At 42.2% G+C, this 19,794-nt stretch overlaps 1 protein-coding gene across 13 annotated transcripts in view; it reads right to left on the bottom strand.

Moving 5' to 3' along the window:
* KDM4C (lysine demethylase 4C) overlaps window positions 1–19,794 on the bottom strand; it is a 1,194,550-nt gene that overhangs the window by 548,039 nt on the left and 626,717 nt on the right. For all 13 annotated transcript variants that reach the window (XR_003857320.1, XR_003857321.1, XR_003857317.1 and 10 more), the window contains one exon: window positions 11,989–12,182. Coding sequence is in view for 9 of the 13 variants with exons in the window: in XM_029605222.1 (XP_029461082.1) it covers window positions 11,989–12,182 (194 nt within the window). In the remaining 4 variants the exon portion in view is untranslated. The remainder of the gene's footprint in view (window positions 1–11,988; window positions 12,183–19,794) is intronic.

Genomic DNA, 19,794 nt, shown 5'->3' with positions numbered 1-19,794 from the left:
ATCTTGGGCCTCATGAGCAACCCCTCTCAAGATCTTTTAACCCCGAGGATGCACCGGACCCGCCACAACACATCATCGACTCCACCAGGGTCTTGTTGGCCGCCAGCATTCCGGTCCCTCCAGGGAAGACAGTGGTCCCACGCAGACTGCGCAAGAAAGTACCTTTTTGGGCCCACCATAGGCTCGGACTCTTGCCACCCTCCAGCGCTTTTACTGGTGACCCAATATGAAGAGGGACGTGCAGGCCTACGTTGAGTCCTGCCATACCTGTGCCTGTACATGTTTCTGGTTGGAATCCCCTGGGCATTGTTGCAACCCCTACCAATCCCTAGCGAGCCTTGGACCCACATCGCCACTGATTTCATTGTCGTCCTCCCGCGGTAACACCACCATCTGGGAAATAGTGGATCAGTTCTCAAAGATGGCACACTTTGTCGCCCTACCCGGCCTCCCATCAGCCCCTCAACTAGCCCATCAATTTTGTCCACCATGCTTTCTGGCTCCATGGGCTGCCCAAGCACATTCTGTCCGACCGCAGAGTCCAGTTCACCGCCAGATACTGGAGGTCCCTCTGCAAAAAATTGAATGTCGCCTTGCACTTTACCTCCACTTACCATCCCCAGGCCAATGGGCAGGCGGAGAGGCCCAACTGGACCCTCAAGCAATTCTTCCATGCCTATGTGAATATCAGGCAAAACGAATGGGCAGAACTGCTCCCCTGGGCGGAATTTGCCCTTAACTCACAACCCTCATCAGCCACTGGTTCCTCACCTTTTCAGGTGGTCTACGGCCAACAGGCACTCCCTCCTCTACCACTACCCATCTGTGCCATCAACAGCGACACAGCTGACTACTCAAGAACTACATCGTTCTCTGTGATCTCACGCAGCAGCTGCTACATAGGGCAGCACAAAAAACTAAGAAATTCACTGATGCCCATCACAGAGCAAGCCCACAGTTTGAACCCTGCTAAAAGATTTGGCTTACCACACGGTATATCTGCCTCAAACTCCCATCGGCAACTTCACACCATAGTACATCGGGCCCTTCACGGTGCTCCACTATCTGGGCCCAGTCACTTACAAGCTCCACTTACCGTCCTCGCTAAGGATCCAAAACTCCTTCCACGTTTCCCTTTGAAACCCTGGGAAACTGGCCTTCAAGGAAACCACCCAAGCCACAGCCACTCTCCTCAGAAGTAGATATCACCTACCAAGTACACGACATCCTGGATGTGCAGAAACATGGTTGAAGATGGGAGTACTTGCTCGCCTGAGAAGGCTTCGGTCTGGAGGAGAATAGCTGGGAGCCAGCTTCCAATATTTTGGACAAGAATCTCATCGTGCAATTCCACACCATCCATCCTCAAAAACCAAAATCCCCTGGAAAGTGGCCTAGAAGGCGGGGGTACTGTTATACCCACCGGCCACGGCAATGGCCGGCACAACTCACCCCCTGCCTCGCTTTTCTCTTAGCTCCCGTTACTCTCTCAGCCACAGCTAGCCACTGTCACCATGCTCCACCATGTTCCCGGGTCTCCACGTGCTGGCCTGGAATCCTCCGACCTGTGCTTCAACTCGGGCCCTCCCTATGCACGCGCGTGCGCCGTCAGGCCTCCTTTTAAAGGACCAACGGCGGAAACTCCGGAGCCATCCCCAGGTGATGACATCAGACCCCCGGGCTATTTAAGGACAGCCTCTCTCCCCACTTAATCGACTTGGCAACGAGTTCCCTGGTTCCTGCTTCGGTGGTTCCTGCCTCAGTGTTCTTGACTTGCTGATCCTGCTGCACGGAATCCTGCTGCAGCGCTCCTGCTCCATGGGGTTCCTGCTTCAGCGTTCCTATTCCACAGGGCCCTGCTTCAGCGCTCCTGCTCCACGGGATACTGCTTCAGCGCTCCTGTTCCATGGGGTCCTGCTTCAGCATTCCAGCCTCAGCACTTGTCTCTCGCCCTCCGGACTACAGTCACCAACATTGCGGCCTCAGGTCCAGCCCTTGCCCGAACTGTACTCCTTCCTCTGGGTCACCCAGACCTCAGGCCAGACAAGACCACTGTTTCTTGCCGCCTGCCCTTGACCTCATACCGGACTCGACCATCACTTCTTGCCGCCTGCCCTCGACCTTGAACCGGACCTCTGTTGTTCAACCTGCCTCTTCTGGCCGCTTCCCGGGGACCAGCCATGCAGCGGCCCGCATAAGACCATCCGGCTCCAGCACCCAAGGGCTTAACCTGCGGGGAACGTGGGCTGGTACTGGCGAAGTCCCTGTTGGCCTCTGCTTCCCGGCCGGCCTTGCCTCCTGATAGTGGGGACCTGTGGGATTCACCTCCTACAGGTAGCGCCAACACCACCTCGGGCCAAAGGTCCACAATCCATAACACTGTTCTTAAATACATCTAAAAGAAAAGTTTTCTTTTTTTCCTTGGCAGTCCTCAATAATCCTGTCCATACTCTGAAACTACTGTAAATCATGTTAATAACTAACTCTTTCCTTCTCCAAATATATGAAGAATCTGGGTGTTATTTTTAAACAACACCTTTATTTTGGTTTTCTCATTTCCGACCCATGTTAAACTCTCAGCCAACATCATCCATAAAATTAGACACCTTCATTAGACACCTTCTCCTCTGATTCTCTCACTGTCTTTTTTTTCATTTCCTCATTCAACTACCACAAAAACTTACTTGCTGATCTTCCTAATTCTCAGGTCGATGCAACAAAATGTGTTGAACTGAACGCAAGGTTTTACCCACACTTGAGCAAATATTTTGTGCAGGTAAACATTACTTCCAGTGCAAAAGGGAGTCTTATCTGCACAAAATGTTCATTTAAAAATGTGCACTCAGCTCAGCACCTTCACATACAAGCATTTCTTCCTAATACTCAGGTCAATTCAATACCAATGCAAAGATTAACACATGGTTGGATGCACATTTTGAACGTGATTCCATAACACCTTATGGAATAAGGGGATTAGCACATCCAAAACGTGCGTCCAAACCAGCACATAGCTAATTATTGCTCATCACATGTAAATATCATGTTGATGAGGCTATTAACTAGTACAACCTTATGTAAAAAATAAATGTGCGCCCGATGTGCACATTTTAACCCTCAAAAATTAACGCCAGCCCTGGAATTGGCATTAAGTCTTGAGGAGCCCCAAAACTTTAACAGAAAAGCAGAAAACATGAAAAAAAAAAAAGAAAAAATGTCTTGCAGGCTGTCAGGTTCAGAAAACAGACAGTCAATTTAGGAGTGACCATTTTCCTAATCCGCGCACAGCCACTTCTCCTGGGCGCCCAATGCCGAGGAGGCACTAGGGATACACAGTTTCCCCTAGCGCCTCCTTTTTAATGCAGCAGCTCATTAGCCTACTGCATCACAAGCCAGGGAGAGGTGGATGGGTGTATGTTAGGAAAGCGGATGCTCAACCATGAGCACCCATTTTTTCTGCAGATATTGCATCGACATGACAAAGAGGTGCGCTGTCTTAGTGCACAATTTCTTAGCAATAGAAACTTTTCTCCTGGTCAGAGGTGGAATAAAGTTTCTAATGCTAAATCTACCTCTAAGGATCCCCTGCTACCTGAGTGGACAAATAGCAGTGGATAAATAGTGGGTTTATGTTTAAAAGCCTAACCATGAAGCCAGCTAGGAGAACAAAAGATGGGCTCCTAGGTTAGGGGCACAAGAAAAGATGGGCTCTTAAGTTGGGCACACAGCAGAAGACAGGCTCCTAAGCTGAGAGGATAACAAAAGATGGGCTCCTCTACGTGCGCTCCCATTCAGCTACTCCCTTCCTGAGTTGAAATGTGTATTCAGCCTTTGCTAACTACACATATTGACTCTGTGTATGCACATTTTAACTCTTGAAACATTAACATAGTATTAGCTTACTGCATTGGAAGTTAAAAAAATAATTTAACCTGTACATTAAAATTGTGCACCAAAATTCAGTGCATAGGCTCTTAACACACACGTTATTATATCAGTCTGTCTGTTCTTTGTACTCTCCAAGTCCTCCAAAATTCTGCTGCTCAATTGCTCCAACCTTACTATTCAAATTCTGGTCCACTTCTCACAGGGTTTCACTGGCTCCCTGTAAAATGATACTGTAATTTCAGAATAGTTTTTTTCTTGCAATGCATTCTCATTCTTCTCCTACCTCATATATTAGCTGCCATCTCTTGTTAAGTCCCTATCTACAATCTATGCTCTCTTGATCAGCTGTTTGTTACTTCTTTTATTAAACAAGCAGTGTCTTGTTTCCATACCTTTTTTCTACTTGCCTCGTCATCTCTGGAACCATCTTTCTTCTGAAATCCACAATTCTTCCTCTCTATCCACATTTAAACACATGATAAAAAAAATCACTTCGAGCTTGCTTTAATTGTCTGCCTTTTCTATCTAACTTTTCAAGGACTTTGAAACATCTTTTGGGACACTGACGTCATAGCTTTGTATGACCCCTGAATAAGGGCATAGAATACAAACCAAAATAAATACAATAAAAGCTCCCTGTGATGAAAAAGAGGTTTCACATAGGCAGAAGTAGCCTGAAGAGACAGGGCAGGCTGTCCAGAAAAAGCTCTAAAGGAAGTCCCGGCGGAACACTGTTAAGGCAGAAAGAAAAAAGGAAACACAAATTGGCCAGGGGATTGTAAAGTCAGAAAGTCAGAAAGGAAAGATTATGAAAATTGTTACCGTTAAATGTTTTGGCACTTTGTTAGTAAGAATTTAATCAAATACATATATGCGTGCCGCCCTGTAAACCGTTGTGATGGTGCACTACTAAACAACGGTATAGAAAAGATTTTAAATAAATAAATAAATAAATAAATAAATAAATAAACTACAGGAATATAGTCTAGAGATCCCTGGCAGAGAATTAATTGGGATGAAGGTAACAGCCACAGAAAGGTGAGAGTAACTGAGAGACAAAGCAGAAGCTGATTATAGAGAGCTACTGCCTTCCAAGGCAGAAAGAGAGAGACAGAGAAGTGGGGAGCCAGAAGGAAAGGCTCACTCAGACTCAGATGTAGAGATGCCCACACAGCCTTCTGTTAAGGATTTTGAGTCTTCAAAAGGAACAGCTGGCAAGAAGACTGTACATAGTCACAGGGAATTGGGCAGGCCTGCGAATGACTGCCAATCTATCCTGAAACAGCAATTCCCACAACCTGCACTTAGGTATTTTGAATCTAGAAAGGAACAGTCAGGAAGCAGATTTTATTTGGCCCTGGGGAATTGGGCCATATAAAATCTGGGAACTACATTGGCTACCAATCGAGCAAAGAGTTCAATTCAAAGCACTGTGCACCATACACAAACTGATCCATGACGAAAAAGCAGAATGGCTGAACACAGCACTACAAGTGCATGTACCACATTGAAATTTAAGATTGGCAAACAAAGCTCTCTTAACTATTCCGTCAGTAAAAACGGCAAAACTACCCCAGGTTAGGGAACGAGCACTATCACTGGCTGGTCCCATTTTATGGAACACTATGCCCTTAGAACTAAGACTACAGAGAAATTTCAAACTGTTTAAAATAAATCTGAAAACCTGGCTTTTCAAACAAGCCTTTTACAAACAGAACAATGAAAATAAGTAAGGTACAGCTGGCAGCATGCACCCAAACACAATCTCCAGGTGCCTACCTGGAAATTATTCTTATCACACTGATAATTGTAAAACAATTGAAAACTTTTGAATGAATCACATGTGCTTCACCCATGAGACATGTATCAATAGGTAATATAAATCACTAATCAATTAGTCTTTAAACAATTTTTGTTACCGGATATTACTGGCACCTTTTTTTTTTTGTAAAGTACTAACTAGTTATTATTATATGTGCCTCTTTGTAAACCGTTATGATGGTAAATAATTTAATGACGGTATAGGAAAAAAAAAAAAATCAAATAAATAAATAAATAATCACCTATGTACCGTGTTGGGCTAGTCCTGCTGGTGTTTCAGGAAAGGAACTGAGAGGTCTAAGTGTGAAGTGAACAGTGATACATGACATAGATGATTTTCACAGCAAGTGCCTGGCTCAGCTATGCATTCCAGAGAACTGTCAGAAGACTGTGAACCTTTGACACCCTTTTATCCAACATCCAACCAACTAGAAAGTTCAACTAACTGGTATTGAACAGTGATTTCTTTTTTTCTTTTTTACTGTGATTTCATGGAGGTGGAAAAGCACGCATATGCATATACATATACACACACACTACTTTATAGTCCCATGGTACCACATTTAACTGAAAGAAAATCATCAAGACTCCTGTCAATTAACATTTAAAACGATTTAAAGAAGAGCATGGGGGGGGGGAGGAGAACATTAGGGGGACAGAGCATAGGGGAGAAGGAAGAACAACAATATGGAATGGAGAATATTGGGCAGAAAGAAATCACTGTGGAAGAGAGAACATGGGGGAGAGGGAGGTAGATTTGGAGGGAAGGCGAGCACTTGGTGGACAGAGCATGGATGAGTGGAAGAGCACTGGGGTTTGAAAAAAAAAAAAAAGTACCAGTTTTACTTATTTTGCAACTATGGCTACCAGTACTCCATCAACAAGCAAAAGACAATCAGACAATCAGATGGAGAAAGGAGAAAAAGAGGTTTATACTCAAATTGAATATCAGCTCATTCACAATTTACAATATCAAGGCAGAGTTACTACAGTTTGTGACAAATTCTGAGACAAGAAAAGCAAATGATCGACACTATACATTGCATAAACCAAAACTGGTAAACTGAGATAAGGTATTATATGAATAGTTTCCATAATAATGACCTGAAGGAGCCTCAATCTGTAGCTCAATACTGACTGAAAAGGGAAACTAATTTCTAACAACAACTGGAAATTACTGTGGCCTGCAATTTTTTTAGATGAATGGCTCTCTTGCTTTAAAATTCACCATAGTATAAGGACACACAAGCATAAATCATAAAAATCACAGTTCTTTAGCAACAATATATACTGACATGGTTTAACTAAACTTCTATACTCAGCGAGTTTTGGGCAGACAGGTAGACCTGTTAAAAATGAAAAGCCTGAAGTGCTACTTTAAATTATTTTGCACAGTGTGATAATCGTAGTTTTTTGGTAGAGAGTTCCAGAAGGTGGTGGCTGCTACAGAGAAGGAGCAGTCTCATTTCTACAATCCTAGCCTGCTTAGCCGATGGCACATCCAGGAATCTACGCAGCATTTAGACCGCAGTTGATAGAGCCACACTACTGCATTGGATCAAGAGCAGTCAATTTGTGCATCATTACTCCAACTTTATATTGAACTCACTGAGCGATAGGGAGCTAGTATACCAGAGAGAGATATTTCTTATGCTACTTACTTGACGAAAATGCCAGTAATAACATACACAGGGGATGTGAATCCTCTGTGTATGTTACACACATACATGTGAAATCACAGCAAAGACACGATACTGAAGAAAGACATAGATATACAGGTAATAGCAAAACCCTCTTTTCTGTAATTCAAAGTTCATGATTGCCACCAATTCTTCCCTATGGAAGAGGCACACTATTACTGATTCTTGTTCCTCCGAGGAGCAGTTTTCCTTCTTCCATGAGTTCCAAATCTGATCTGGATTCCTCTCTGGACCCCTGAGTGGGCATCTGTTTTGAAGAGCCAGAGTTTCTTAATGTTGATCTAGGCCTTCAGGGGAGGACTCCCTTCCTATAAGCCTTCAGAAGGCTCAGGCTATGGGGAAAGGGGACCCAAGTCCAGTCTTTCAAAGGCTGAAAATGCCTGGTATATGAGGCAGACAAACTCTGCTGGTACTGCGATAGGCTCATGATTGAGAAATGGTCATCCCTGGCTATAACTTGTTTAGGAAGGACAGTGTGTACAGAAAAAGTGGAGGAGCTCTTTATGTCAGAAACAATATCCAAGCAACTGAAATGCAAGGGACGTGGAGTAGGGAAGAAGCATTATGGACTGACCTAAAAAAGAAGATGGTGTATCCATTTACATCAGTGTGGTCTACAGGCCTCAAAATTAAAAACAGAAGAAATGGACAGAGATCTGGATAATTATTAGAAAGGGAATGGTGAATAAAATGGAAAATGTCATAATGCCTCTGTATAGCTCCATGGTGAGACTGCACCTTGAATACTGTGTACAATTCTGGTCGCCGCATCTCAAAAAAGATATAATTGCGATGGAGAAGGTACAGAGAAGGGCTACCAAAATGATAAGGGGAATGGAACAACTCCCCTATGAGGAAAGACTAAAGAGGTTAGGACTTTTCAGCTTGGAGAAGAGACGACTGAGGGGGGATATGATAGAGGTGTTTAAAATCATGAGAGGTCTAGAACAGGTAGATGTGAATCGGTTATTTACTCTTTCGGATAGTAGAAAGACTAGGGGGCACTCCATGAAGTTAGCATGGGGCACATTTAAAACTAATCGGAGAAAGTTATTTTTTACTCAACGCACAATTAAACTCTGGAATTTGTTGCCAGAGGATGTGGTTAGTGCAGTTAGTATAGCTGTGTTTAAAAAAGGATTGGATAAGTTCTTGGAGGAGAAGTCCATTACCTGCTATTAAGTTCACTTAGAGAATAGCCACTGCCATTAGCAATGGTAACATGGAATAGACTTAGTTTTTGGGTACTTGCCAGGTTCTTATGGCCTGGATTGGCCACTGTTGGAAACAGGATGCTGGGCTTGATGGACCCTTGGTCTGACCCAGTATGGCATTTTCTTAGGTTCTTATGTTCTTATCCAAAAGGTGGGAAAGAAGGGAGAAGTGTTGCTAGTTGGAGATTTTAATCTGCTGCATGTGGATTGGAGTATCTCTTCTGCAGAATCTACAAGAAGCAGAGAGATAGTGGATGCTTCTCAAAAGACTTTGTTCACACAAATGGTAATGGAACCTACGAGGGTATGTGCGATACTTCACCTGGTGGTCACAAATGGGGATAATGTCTCAAATATCCAAGTAGGTGCCCACCCGAGCACCAGTAATCATCAGACTGTATGGTTTGATATCGCAAACAGGATACTGAGAAGACACACAAAGACTAAAGTTTTGAATTTCACAAATACAGACTTTGTCAAAATGGGAATGTTCCTAGAGGAAGAACTGGAAGACGGAGAAAATAGGTGAGGAGGAACAACAGTGGGCCAAACTGAAAGGAGCAAATATAAAGGCAACAAATCTATATTTTAGAAAATTAAACAAAAGTAAAAGGAAAAAGAAACAGATCTGGTTCTTTAAGGAAGTGGCTGAAAAAATAAAGGTAAAAAGAACAGCTATCAAGAAGTATAAAGGAACCTAAAAAGAGAAACACAGGGAAGAATATCCGGTGAAACAAAGACATGAGGAAAGAAATCAAAATAGCAAAAGGTCAAGAAGGAGAAAGGATTGCAAAAAAAGTAAAGCGAAGTGATAAAACATTTTTCACATATATGAAAGAAGGAAAATCTGAAGTAGTATAGTGAAACTGAAAGAAAATAAGGAACAATGTGGGGAGAGAGGCAAAGAAATGGCAGAAATATTAAACCCTTCAGTCCGGTGTTCACTAAAGAAAACTCTGGAAAAGGACTGTTTTTGGTAGAAAAGATCATAGATGAGAATGGGGTTGAGGAAATGCCATTAATGGAACAGAATGTATGGTAAGGCTAACCGGCCTGTAGTTTCCAGCCTCTTCTCTGCTCCCACTTTTGTGAAGCGGGACCACCAACGCTCTTCTCCAATCCCATGGCAGCACTGCCGTTTCCAGGAATATGTTGAAAAGGTCCTTCAGCAGACCCAGCAGTATATCTCTGAGCTTCCTCAGTATCCTGAGATGTACCTCATCCGGCCCCATGGCCTTGTCTACTTTCAATTTTCTTAATTCTTCCCATACATTACTTTTTCCTTCAAGGGGTATCCAGGATTAGGGTTTATCTTGCTGAAACACTGTTCTCCCTCCTTTCTCTTTGACTAGAGTGGTATCTCATCCTGGGGACTCCTAGTCCCCTCTAGGAAATCTGCTTTTGAGGCCTAAGCATCACGCAGCCAAGCAACTCACACTGCAGTCTGCCCCAGGATAAGTCACGCCCCCAACAGTCCTTCTGCTGGAGCTATGGTTCAAATGTTGCTTCCATTCCCCAGTCACAGCTTTCAGCCATGTGGCTATCTACTACCAGCTGAGTGTCGGGACAGAGGTCTTGTCTGAGCAACACTGGCAACCAGGGTATAGGAACTTCCTGTTTCCTCCTCTGTTTTTTATTTTAACTTTATCAGAGACTGCTGCATTCAGAGTTGGTGACAGACAGAAGGCAAAGCAGCCAACAAGAGATGGGGAATCAGCCCACGGACCTAACATGTACCTTAGTTCCCAATCATCTGGGATGAGGGAGTGGGACCTTTCCTTGCTAGGGTGCGAACCAGACCCCTAAGTGTACTGTCAGGGAACCCGAGGGAGCTCAATTGGGAATCTAAGAGAAATTTTTATTTTTGCCCAAGAGAAAGCTTCTACCAGAGGAAATAACTCCAAAGAACTGTTGACCTGGGAGCCAAAGGGCTCAACCAGCCCGAGGATGAACCAAGACTCTGGGAGCTAGCACACCTGTCTAACCATCACAACTGCTAGAGACAAAGATTACTAGCATTGGACCAGGTCCACACCCTCTTTATAAGTCCAGACTGAGATCATGAAAGCAGTGTGTCCCCCTGTTTCTGTCCACTGTGAAAAGGGGGAAATCCTATACATATCGACTGGAATAGCAGGATAATAAGGAAGCTTAGTTTAAGACTTATCAGCAGATGCCTTTTTTGGCCTAAATTTGGCTCCATTCACTGGGTGACCATTTGGGATACTGTTAAGTCTTCGTCCATTTTAGCAGTCTAGTTGGAAAAAATTAAATACATAAATATATACAATATCTTTAACTGCTGCCTTTCTACATAATTTATTTTCAAAAAACCTTAATTCCTGCTAGTGATCCTTCTAAGAGAACTCTTTACTAAAAATAGGCCTCAAGAACACAATCAAATCTCTTTTCTTCTAGATGTTTTTCAGAGGTTTGGACTTATCAAGTTGTGATGCAATGCTGCAAATATATAATCTGGTAACATTGTGAGGAAAAAATATGAGATGCCAAAATCCCTGATATAAAAGGGATTTTTTCTGTCATTTTATAGGATCACACTGTTGTGATCAGCAACTATAATTTCATAGTCTAATATGCATTGACAGCACCAAACCTTAAAAAGATGTTAAACAATGTTTATTCATAATGACGAGAGGGCGACAGAGGAAATGTCAAAATGAACACTCAGGCTGTTAGTTTCAGTTCTGCTTCTAATGACTGTAGTAGCTAGCTCATGTGAAAGCTGGAACAAAACATTTTCTAAATCTTTGTACCCTATTTTTTTGCTTTATATTTTGGACTTTTTTCTGTTAGGGTGGTGTGGCAGTAGCAACTCATACTGCAGTGAGTGGATTAATCCTGGTTTGGTGATTTTCTGATTTGATAAACCCTGAGTGGAAGGGGAAAAAACTGGATAAAAGGCAAGGTTTTGCATCACACTTTGCTTATCTCTACTGCCTATACTTTGATTTTGTTTCTTCCCATTTCCTGGATGGTCCGTTTCCCTCTTCCTCTCAGGCACACCTTTATTCTGATGTTCCAGGTTCTTCATCTTACCAGGATGAAGGACAACTGAATGAAATGTATTTATTTATATAAACATTTTTATATACCGGCATTAGTTGTGGACATCATGTCGGTTTACAGTAAACAGGTTAAGATTGGAAAATTACATTTTAACAGGGAAGTCAAAACTGGGAGAGGGGGTAACGAAAGGCAGCTGAGAAAAGACAGGATAACAAAACGAAGTACCTCGAAGTGAGGAGAGGGAGTATAAAACATAGCTCCTCAATAAGAGGAAAAAGAGTGGACGTAGTGTGGTCTACTTTGTCAAGAAAAAGATTTGCCTATAGTCTTTAAATAATTACCCCTTGGAAGAGTGTCTTGATTTTCTTCTTCTCCGTAGCCAGGCCTTCACCTCAGGAGTTGCTTCACAAGTAGGTTTTGTATGATCAATATGGCATATGTCCTTGCCTTGTTTCCAAAGCTGGAATCTGTCTGGCTGAAACTTCTTCACAAAAATATCCATTGATATTTTTACCATGTCGTTACTGCATGAGCACTGCAGGAGAGAAAAAAATCAAATTTGTATTGGGAGATTAACGACTTTCATAACACTAACAGTGATCATGTGGCCTTCTATTGATATAGTTAATGAAATGGGCGTATTTAAAACAGACTCCTTTTTTCTTTAGATTATTCATCTCAAAAAGGCAATATTTTCTTCCCACACACTGTTTACTAATTTGCATAGTTATAATCTGTTATATTTATATATATTTACAATAATTAGAAGGAATTCATTTTTTCACTAACACAATTCACTTTGATTAACATTGTTTCTGTAAAATGGCAGTTGATAATTTGTGTACATACTTTCAAGTATTACTTTGAGCAGTATTAAAACTATGCCAAGAGGAGACAAACTTGTTTTTCCCAACAAGACAAAACAGATGAGGTAAACAAGGAAAGACTTGACGGGTTAAAAGCATAAAATAAAACAGACATAAGAACATGCCATACTGGGTCAGACCAAGGGTCCATCAAGCCCAGCATCCTGTTTCCAACAGTGGCCAATCCAGGCCATACTAAACTTTGATAAGACTGAAATAATCATACTGGATAGAAAGAAACTTTCCTCAACCACCTCCTTAATAAACCAAAAAGTGGCTATCTCTCCAGTCAATCATGCACGCAACCTTGGAGTCATAATTGACAAAGAACTCTCCTTCAAAAATTACATCACAACTAAAATCAAAGATGGTTATCACAAACTCCTAACAGTACGTCAATTAAAACCTTTCCTCTCCCCCAACGACTTCAGATCAGTCCTTCAACTACTCATATTCTCCAACCTGGACTACTGTAATTCCCTATAATTCAGCTTACCTCTTAATACAATCTTAATACTCTTAATACTCTTAGATGGTTCACCACATTTTTTAAAGACAGATTTTTCAAAGTCACCTTCAATAACTTTTCTTCTGATCCCTACCCCCTTGAAACTGGAGTTCCACAAGGTTCTGCCTTATCTGCCACCCTCTTCAATATATATCTTATACCTCTCTGCCATTTCATTTCTAATCTAGGCATCACTTTCTTCTTATATGCTGATGATATCCAATTACTAATCCCGATAACATCCACCATTGAAGAAGCCATACGCCTCACAGTAAAACACCTCAAATTGATTAAAATATTTCTGAACCAACTAAAACTATGTTTAAATATGAACAAAACTGAATGGATCCTAATAAAAAGAAACCACTCAGAACAATCTTCTCAAATGCCATACATTCAAATTGACAACACTAACATCCAAATGAAGAATCCAATAAAAGATCTTGGTATCTGGCTAGACAATGAACTGAACCTCAAAAAATGCATAGCAACAAAAACAAGAGAAGGCTTTCACAAACTCCAGATTCTCAAACATCTCAAACCTCTACTGTTCCCGAATGATTTTAGAACTGTTCTCCAAACTCTCATTTTCTCAAGCCTTGATTATTGTAACGCAATTTTCATCGGTCTACCAAAATCCACACTGAAACCATTGCAATTACTGCAGAATGCCGCTGCATGAGTACTCACTGGCAAGAGGAAACATGATCACATATCACCAATCCTAAAAAACCTACATTGGCTACCAATTTCACAAAGAATTAAATACAAGACTCTGGCCATTCTGCACAACAAAATTTACAAAGACAACAATTCTTCCCTAGATAATATGACTGCAATTCACAAATCACCCCGTTCTACAAGGACTACTGACAAATTGCAATTAATCATTCCCCCCTTATCATCTGCAAAACTATCCATTACTAGAAACAGAGCCTTCTCCATAGCAGGTCCTAAAGAATGGAACTCTATTCCACTTTACCTAAGTTCTATCAGAGACTCCAAATCATTCAAAAAAAACTCAAAACATGATTGTTTAGACAATCATTCACAGACTAATCTGTATATCCTTTGTCTCTAATTGTTATCTCATACCGTCCTTACTAAGAATCATCTAAAATGATTTGTAAATTGTTTCCTGCTAATATGTTATACTCTGCCTCTGCTGAAATGTTAACTATCCACTTAGTTGTACTTGCGTTATAACTTGTTCTATGTATGATGTTGTTTTCGTTCTCTGTAAACCAGAGTGAAGGCACTCAGCTATACTTCGGTATAAAAAAAAAAAGACTCTAAATAAATAAATAAATAAATAAATAAATAAATAAATAAATAAATCCGCCCTCTACAGATCCTGCGAAACGCAACTGCAAGAATACTCATTGGATCTAAAAAACATGATCACATCACTCCCACACGTATTTCTCTACACTGGCTCCCAATAAAATTTAGGATTGAATACAAAATTCTATCCATACTACATAAAATAATATATGAAAAACAAACTGGTTTTCTTCATCTATAAAATTGCATGCTCCAAACAGAAACCTCAGATCAGCAAATAAAGGACTATTAAAGATCCCTCTTTCATGATCCAAACAACTCACCTTAACTCAAAAGAAAACAATTTCACTTGGAAGGCTCAAACTCTGGAACACCCTTCCAATATTTATTTATTTATTTATTTAAAAGTATTTGTATACCACTTTATAAAATCGGTTTTGTCAAAGTGGTTTACATTGGATGAAAATAAAAAATAATATAAAAAATAAAAATTATAAAGAAACAATCAAAAACAAATTAAGTTAAAAAGATACATAAAATTAATAAATAGCTGGAACAAATTCTAGCTAAAAATAAATCAAATATTTACTGAAATAAATAAAATAAAATTGTTGCCATAGGACTTGCTATTGTTATGGGAGGGGAGAAGGAAAAGAGGGTTGGGACAAAAGGTGAAATAAGATTAATAAGATAGGTGGGTAAAGGGAAGGAAAGATGGGGTGGGAATGATATGAGTGAGACTGATAGGGGCTATAAATGAAACAATGGAAGAGACTTTATGTTTGGTCTTGAGTAAGTGTTTTAAATACTAATTGAAACAAATGAGTTTTGAGTGATTTTTTGAAATGATATCAGAATACAAGAAAACTTAAAAACTTTAGAAAAGAGCTAAAAACATGGATGTTTACCAAAGCCTACCAACTCACACACTGACTCAAAACTCCGCTTCCATCCTTTAACACTAGGAAAACAGATGGACCCAAGAAACGTCTGATTATTACTCAGTTCTTTAATATGTTTTGATTAATCTACAAACTTAGTTCATAAATGATATCCTCTATGTTAACAACCATATGAACCATTTTTTTGAAACACTGTTAAACATCGTAATTTTGTAAACTGTTGTGATGGCGAAATTGAACAACTGTATATAAAACTCGATAAATAAATACATAAATAGATAAGAACCTGGCAAGTACCAACATACTAGGGACGGTTAAAATCAGAGGAGAGAGAGTTGCTAAAGTAGTGATTGGAAAAATAAGAGAACATGAAAAAAGAGAAGGTGGAGCATAATATTGAAAATTGTTTGTGCAAATAATTCAAAGTTACATATTCAGAGGCACTTATGACAGAAATAGTTGAATATTAGTTGTAATCATTCAGACTTGGTGAAATGAAATCCAGCACTAGGATGTGGCCATCCCAGGCTATAAACAATTCAAAGGAGATAGAGTAATGTGTGTGGTAGTTTCAGTGAGTACATTTATCTTTGGAACAGAATAGTAATTACAGAAATAAAGGGAGAACAGGGAGAAGCGGGAGAAGCGGAATTACACTAGGTTGCACTGGACAAACCTAAGAGAAATTATATATGTAGAAGCATCTTATAAATACTTCCTGCTCAGGAAAATAAGGTGTCTTGGAACATGGTAAAAAGCAACACCAGAATCAAGTGCAAAGGAAAGGACATGTTTGTAAAGAAATATAATATATTAAATACAGACTGGAGCCTACCATGTGCAATGTCATAAGAAGATAATAAATGCCACGCTGAGTCTATGTTAGCGGCGTCGGCCGCGGCAGGCCGCGACCGGGACCGGGTGTCATGGCCGCCGGCCGCGGTCAGCCGCAACTGAGGCAAGACCAGGCGCAGCAAAGGGCCGCGAGTTAAACTTACCCGGATCGCCGGGTTTGGTTGAGGGTGCCTGTGGGGGCAGGCAGCCCTTCCTCTCTCTCCCGTGGCCTCCGCCATCGCTGAGTCGGCAGCATGGCTCCGCAGTGATCCGGCTCCGCAGTGATCCGGCTCCTCCCCCTCTGCCTCTTAGGGCCGCACACGCGGCTAGAGGAAACTCTTAAAGGAGCCATGACAGGAAGTGTCATGGCTCCCCCTGAAGCTCCTCCTCCGGCTTCCTGTACTTAAGGCAAGGGCTGAGCATTCAGTCCTTGCCTTGGTATTAAGGTTCCTGCCTTGAGTGTGTTCCTGGCTCCTGGTTCTTGCTTCTTCGTCCCGCTCTTCTCCCCTTCTCCATGGATTGATTCTTGGCTGCTGACTTCTGGACTGGTGGACGTGTCTTCTCCTGGCTTGATCCTGGTACGGCTTTGGACACCTCTCCTGTCTCGACCCCGGTACGGCTTTGGACCCTTCTCCTGCTTCGACCCTGGACTGGATTCAGACCCCACTGATATATTGATTGCTGGACTGGCTTTTGGACTCTTCCTTGATTCCATTCTCAGACTGTCACGACCTGCTGGAGGCGCCAGCCGTCTGGAACCCACGACCTGCAGGAAGCGCCTGCATCCAGACCTCTTACAGTCTTCAGAGGAGTCGCCTAAGCCCCAGCGGCCGGACCCCTACGGGCTCCTCCTGGGGGGGGGTCGCGTGCTTTCAGGGTGAAGTCTTCTAGCAAGTCTCTACGGTCCAAAAGGCCTCGCCCTTTTACGGTAGCTACAACCTCGAAACAAGGATCCACTTTCATAACAATCTACTGATAGTCCATCAGGCTCAGCATCCTGTCTCTGACCCTAGCCAGTCTAGGTTCCATGAAAGTACCCAATAAATTCCAATCTGAAACTGTTTAATCATGTTTTTTCAAGAATTAAGAATTGGAGAAACAGCAGTCAGATTGGCAAATAATTATTTATGGACCTGTCCTCCAGAAATTTCTCCAAATGATTTTTAAACTCAGTTACACTATTAGCCTTGACTACATTTTCTGGCAACAAGTTCCATTGTGTGTTGACTGGGAAAAATATATTCTTAAATTTATTTTAACCTGTTACCTTTCTCCTAGATTCATCAAAATGCTATATCATCGCATGAAAAATACCCACAGTAAGAAAAAGGGGCGTGTTCATGATAATTTTAGAATTACCGCACCGAACGCTAACATTGTGCTTCGCATAGGTAGTATCGCTGGGTGCGGTAAAGTTTTTGGACCCCAGAATACTTGAATTTCGCAGATCGCAAACTGCCCCCTTCGTGCAGCCCCTGGGTGCTTCACCGAATTCGAGAGTATTTCTTAAAATAACTTTCCTATAGCAGTCTTCTCCTCCCCAGCTTCCACCCGATCGGGGTTACCCGGTTAGCACCGGTTCCCCCCAGCGATCAGCCTGCACTCGCCTCTCACAGTGATCATCCTGCTCTCATTTTTTCCTACGATCATCCTGTGATCTTCCAGCAAACGCCCAGCAACCTCCAGCACCCTTCCATACAGCATACATCCAGCACTCATCTATAACATTCATCCAGAACTCTTACCTACCAGCAATCATTCAACACTCATCTTGCTCCGGTCTCTCCCCAGCGATCTTCCAGCACCTGTATCTTCACAGCAATCACCCACCACTCGCCTCTTCTATTGATCATCCTGCCCGGCATCTCTTCAGTGATCTTCCAGCACTCTCCTTTCCAGCAAACAGTCAGTATACAGAAACACTACTCCTCTATACAAGCCTCTTTACCAGTACCGGTTCTTCCCAGCGATCAGCCTGCAATTGCCTATTCTAGTGATCATCCGGCTCTCATCTCTTCCAACAATCATCCAGCACTCTCCCCTCCAGCAAAAAGCCTCTCAACAAAAGACAACATGCTACAAACATACCCCATCCCTATTATCCCACGCTCACATCTCAACAGAGCCATTACACCAATGCTCAATCTTTGCTCTAAGAGATCACTGATTCCAATTATGATTTCCCCTTTAACCCAATTCCTAGGTCTGTCCCTAATCACCTTAACCCTTCTCAACTCACAATCCCTCTCAAAAAAAGCTCACTTGCTCAACGACCACCTCCTAGACACCCAAGCGGACATCTGTGCCATTACCGAAACATGGCTGAAAAACACTGATACTGCCATAATTAATCAACTACCAACACAATTATACGATTTCTTCTCTATCCCAAGACCTAAAAAAAGAGGGGGAGGAATAATGTTAGCAGCAAAAAAAGGACTGAGACTATCCCAACAATCCTTCAAATCGACAACCAAACTGGAAATCGGTCTATTCAAATCCATCCAGCTTCAAATTTGCCTTATATATATCCCCCCGGGGCTCTTAGAATCAGACCCCTCTCCACTCATCGAAATTATAGCCAAACACATCAACACCAACTCCCCAGCTATTATTTTAGGAGTCTTCAACATCCATGTTGACGCCCCTACTCCAACATCCAATTGCAAAGCCCTTCTCTCCTCATTCCAGGCTATGGGTTTCAAACAAATTATAAACAATCCCACGCACAAGACAGGCCATACGCTAGACCTTATATTCACAAATGAAACCATCTTGCCAACCTCCCCGCCTACGTGCACCCCCATCCCCTGGTCAGATCACTCTCTGATAGTTACGGAATTATCTATGAAACAAATACAGACTCCCATTGTCACCAAATCCACTATCCAGTTCAGGAAACCTTGCTCCATGGAAACTCTCAGCAATAGCCTTTCCAAAGACCTAACCTGGACCTCTCCGACGCTGACACTGCTATTAACTCTTGGCTAAATATCACGCACTCTATAGCAAACAAAGGGGGTCATTTTCCAAGGCGTTACCGCAGGAGATAATTCCGCAAATCGTGCTAACAGCCGTTAATGCGATTTGTGAATTTTTAATTTTGTATTCAGGGGGCGGAGCATATGTAAATTTATCGTGTGCGGTGAAACAGCCGCAGTGTTAGCGCGGCCAATAGCTACAACCCTGTCATTCGCGGTACGTTGTGCGCTAGAGGCCGGTAAAGGTTTATCGCAGTTCATGACATTTCCAGGCAGCCTGTTTCAGTAGAGAGAGAGAGAGAGAGAGAGAGAGAGAGAGAGAGAGAGAGAGAGAGAGAGAGAGAGAGAGAGAGAGAGAGAGAGAGAGAGAGTGTGAGAGACTTGCTATAATGTCTACTCCCTAGACAGGTATTTGTATCCCTATGAGAGGCCCACCTAGTAACTCGAGGTGGGGATTAGGTATGAGTGTAGGGGGTTGGGGGCCGCTTTCACATTCAACATGAGACGTACAAACAGAACAGTGGTCTCTTGTGAAGATTTGATGGCCTTCGGAGTTAGGAAACTCACTCCAAGATGAGATTTGGGCAATGTTCTCTCAAACTAGCTTGTTGTTGCCCAGGTAGAGTGTCCATCAAGCTAGTTTGAGAGAACATTGCCCAAATCTCATCTTGGAGTGAGTTTCCTTACTCCGAAGGCCATCAAATCTTCACAAGAGACCACTGTTCTGTTCGTACATCTCATGTTGAATGTGAAAGCGTCCCCCAACCCCCTA

This window comes from Rhinatrema bivittatum, chromosome 1 (genome assembly GCF_901001135.1).
Source record: "Rhinatrema bivittatum chromosome 1, aRhiBiv1.1, whole genome shotgun sequence".
In the NCBI taxonomy this organism is placed as follows: domain Eukaryota; kingdom Metazoa; phylum Chordata; class Amphibia; order Gymnophiona; family Rhinatrematidae; genus Rhinatrema; species Rhinatrema bivittatum.
Note: the sequence above shows the minus strand (reverse complement) of the source record. Positions and strands in the feature narration are given on the sequence as shown.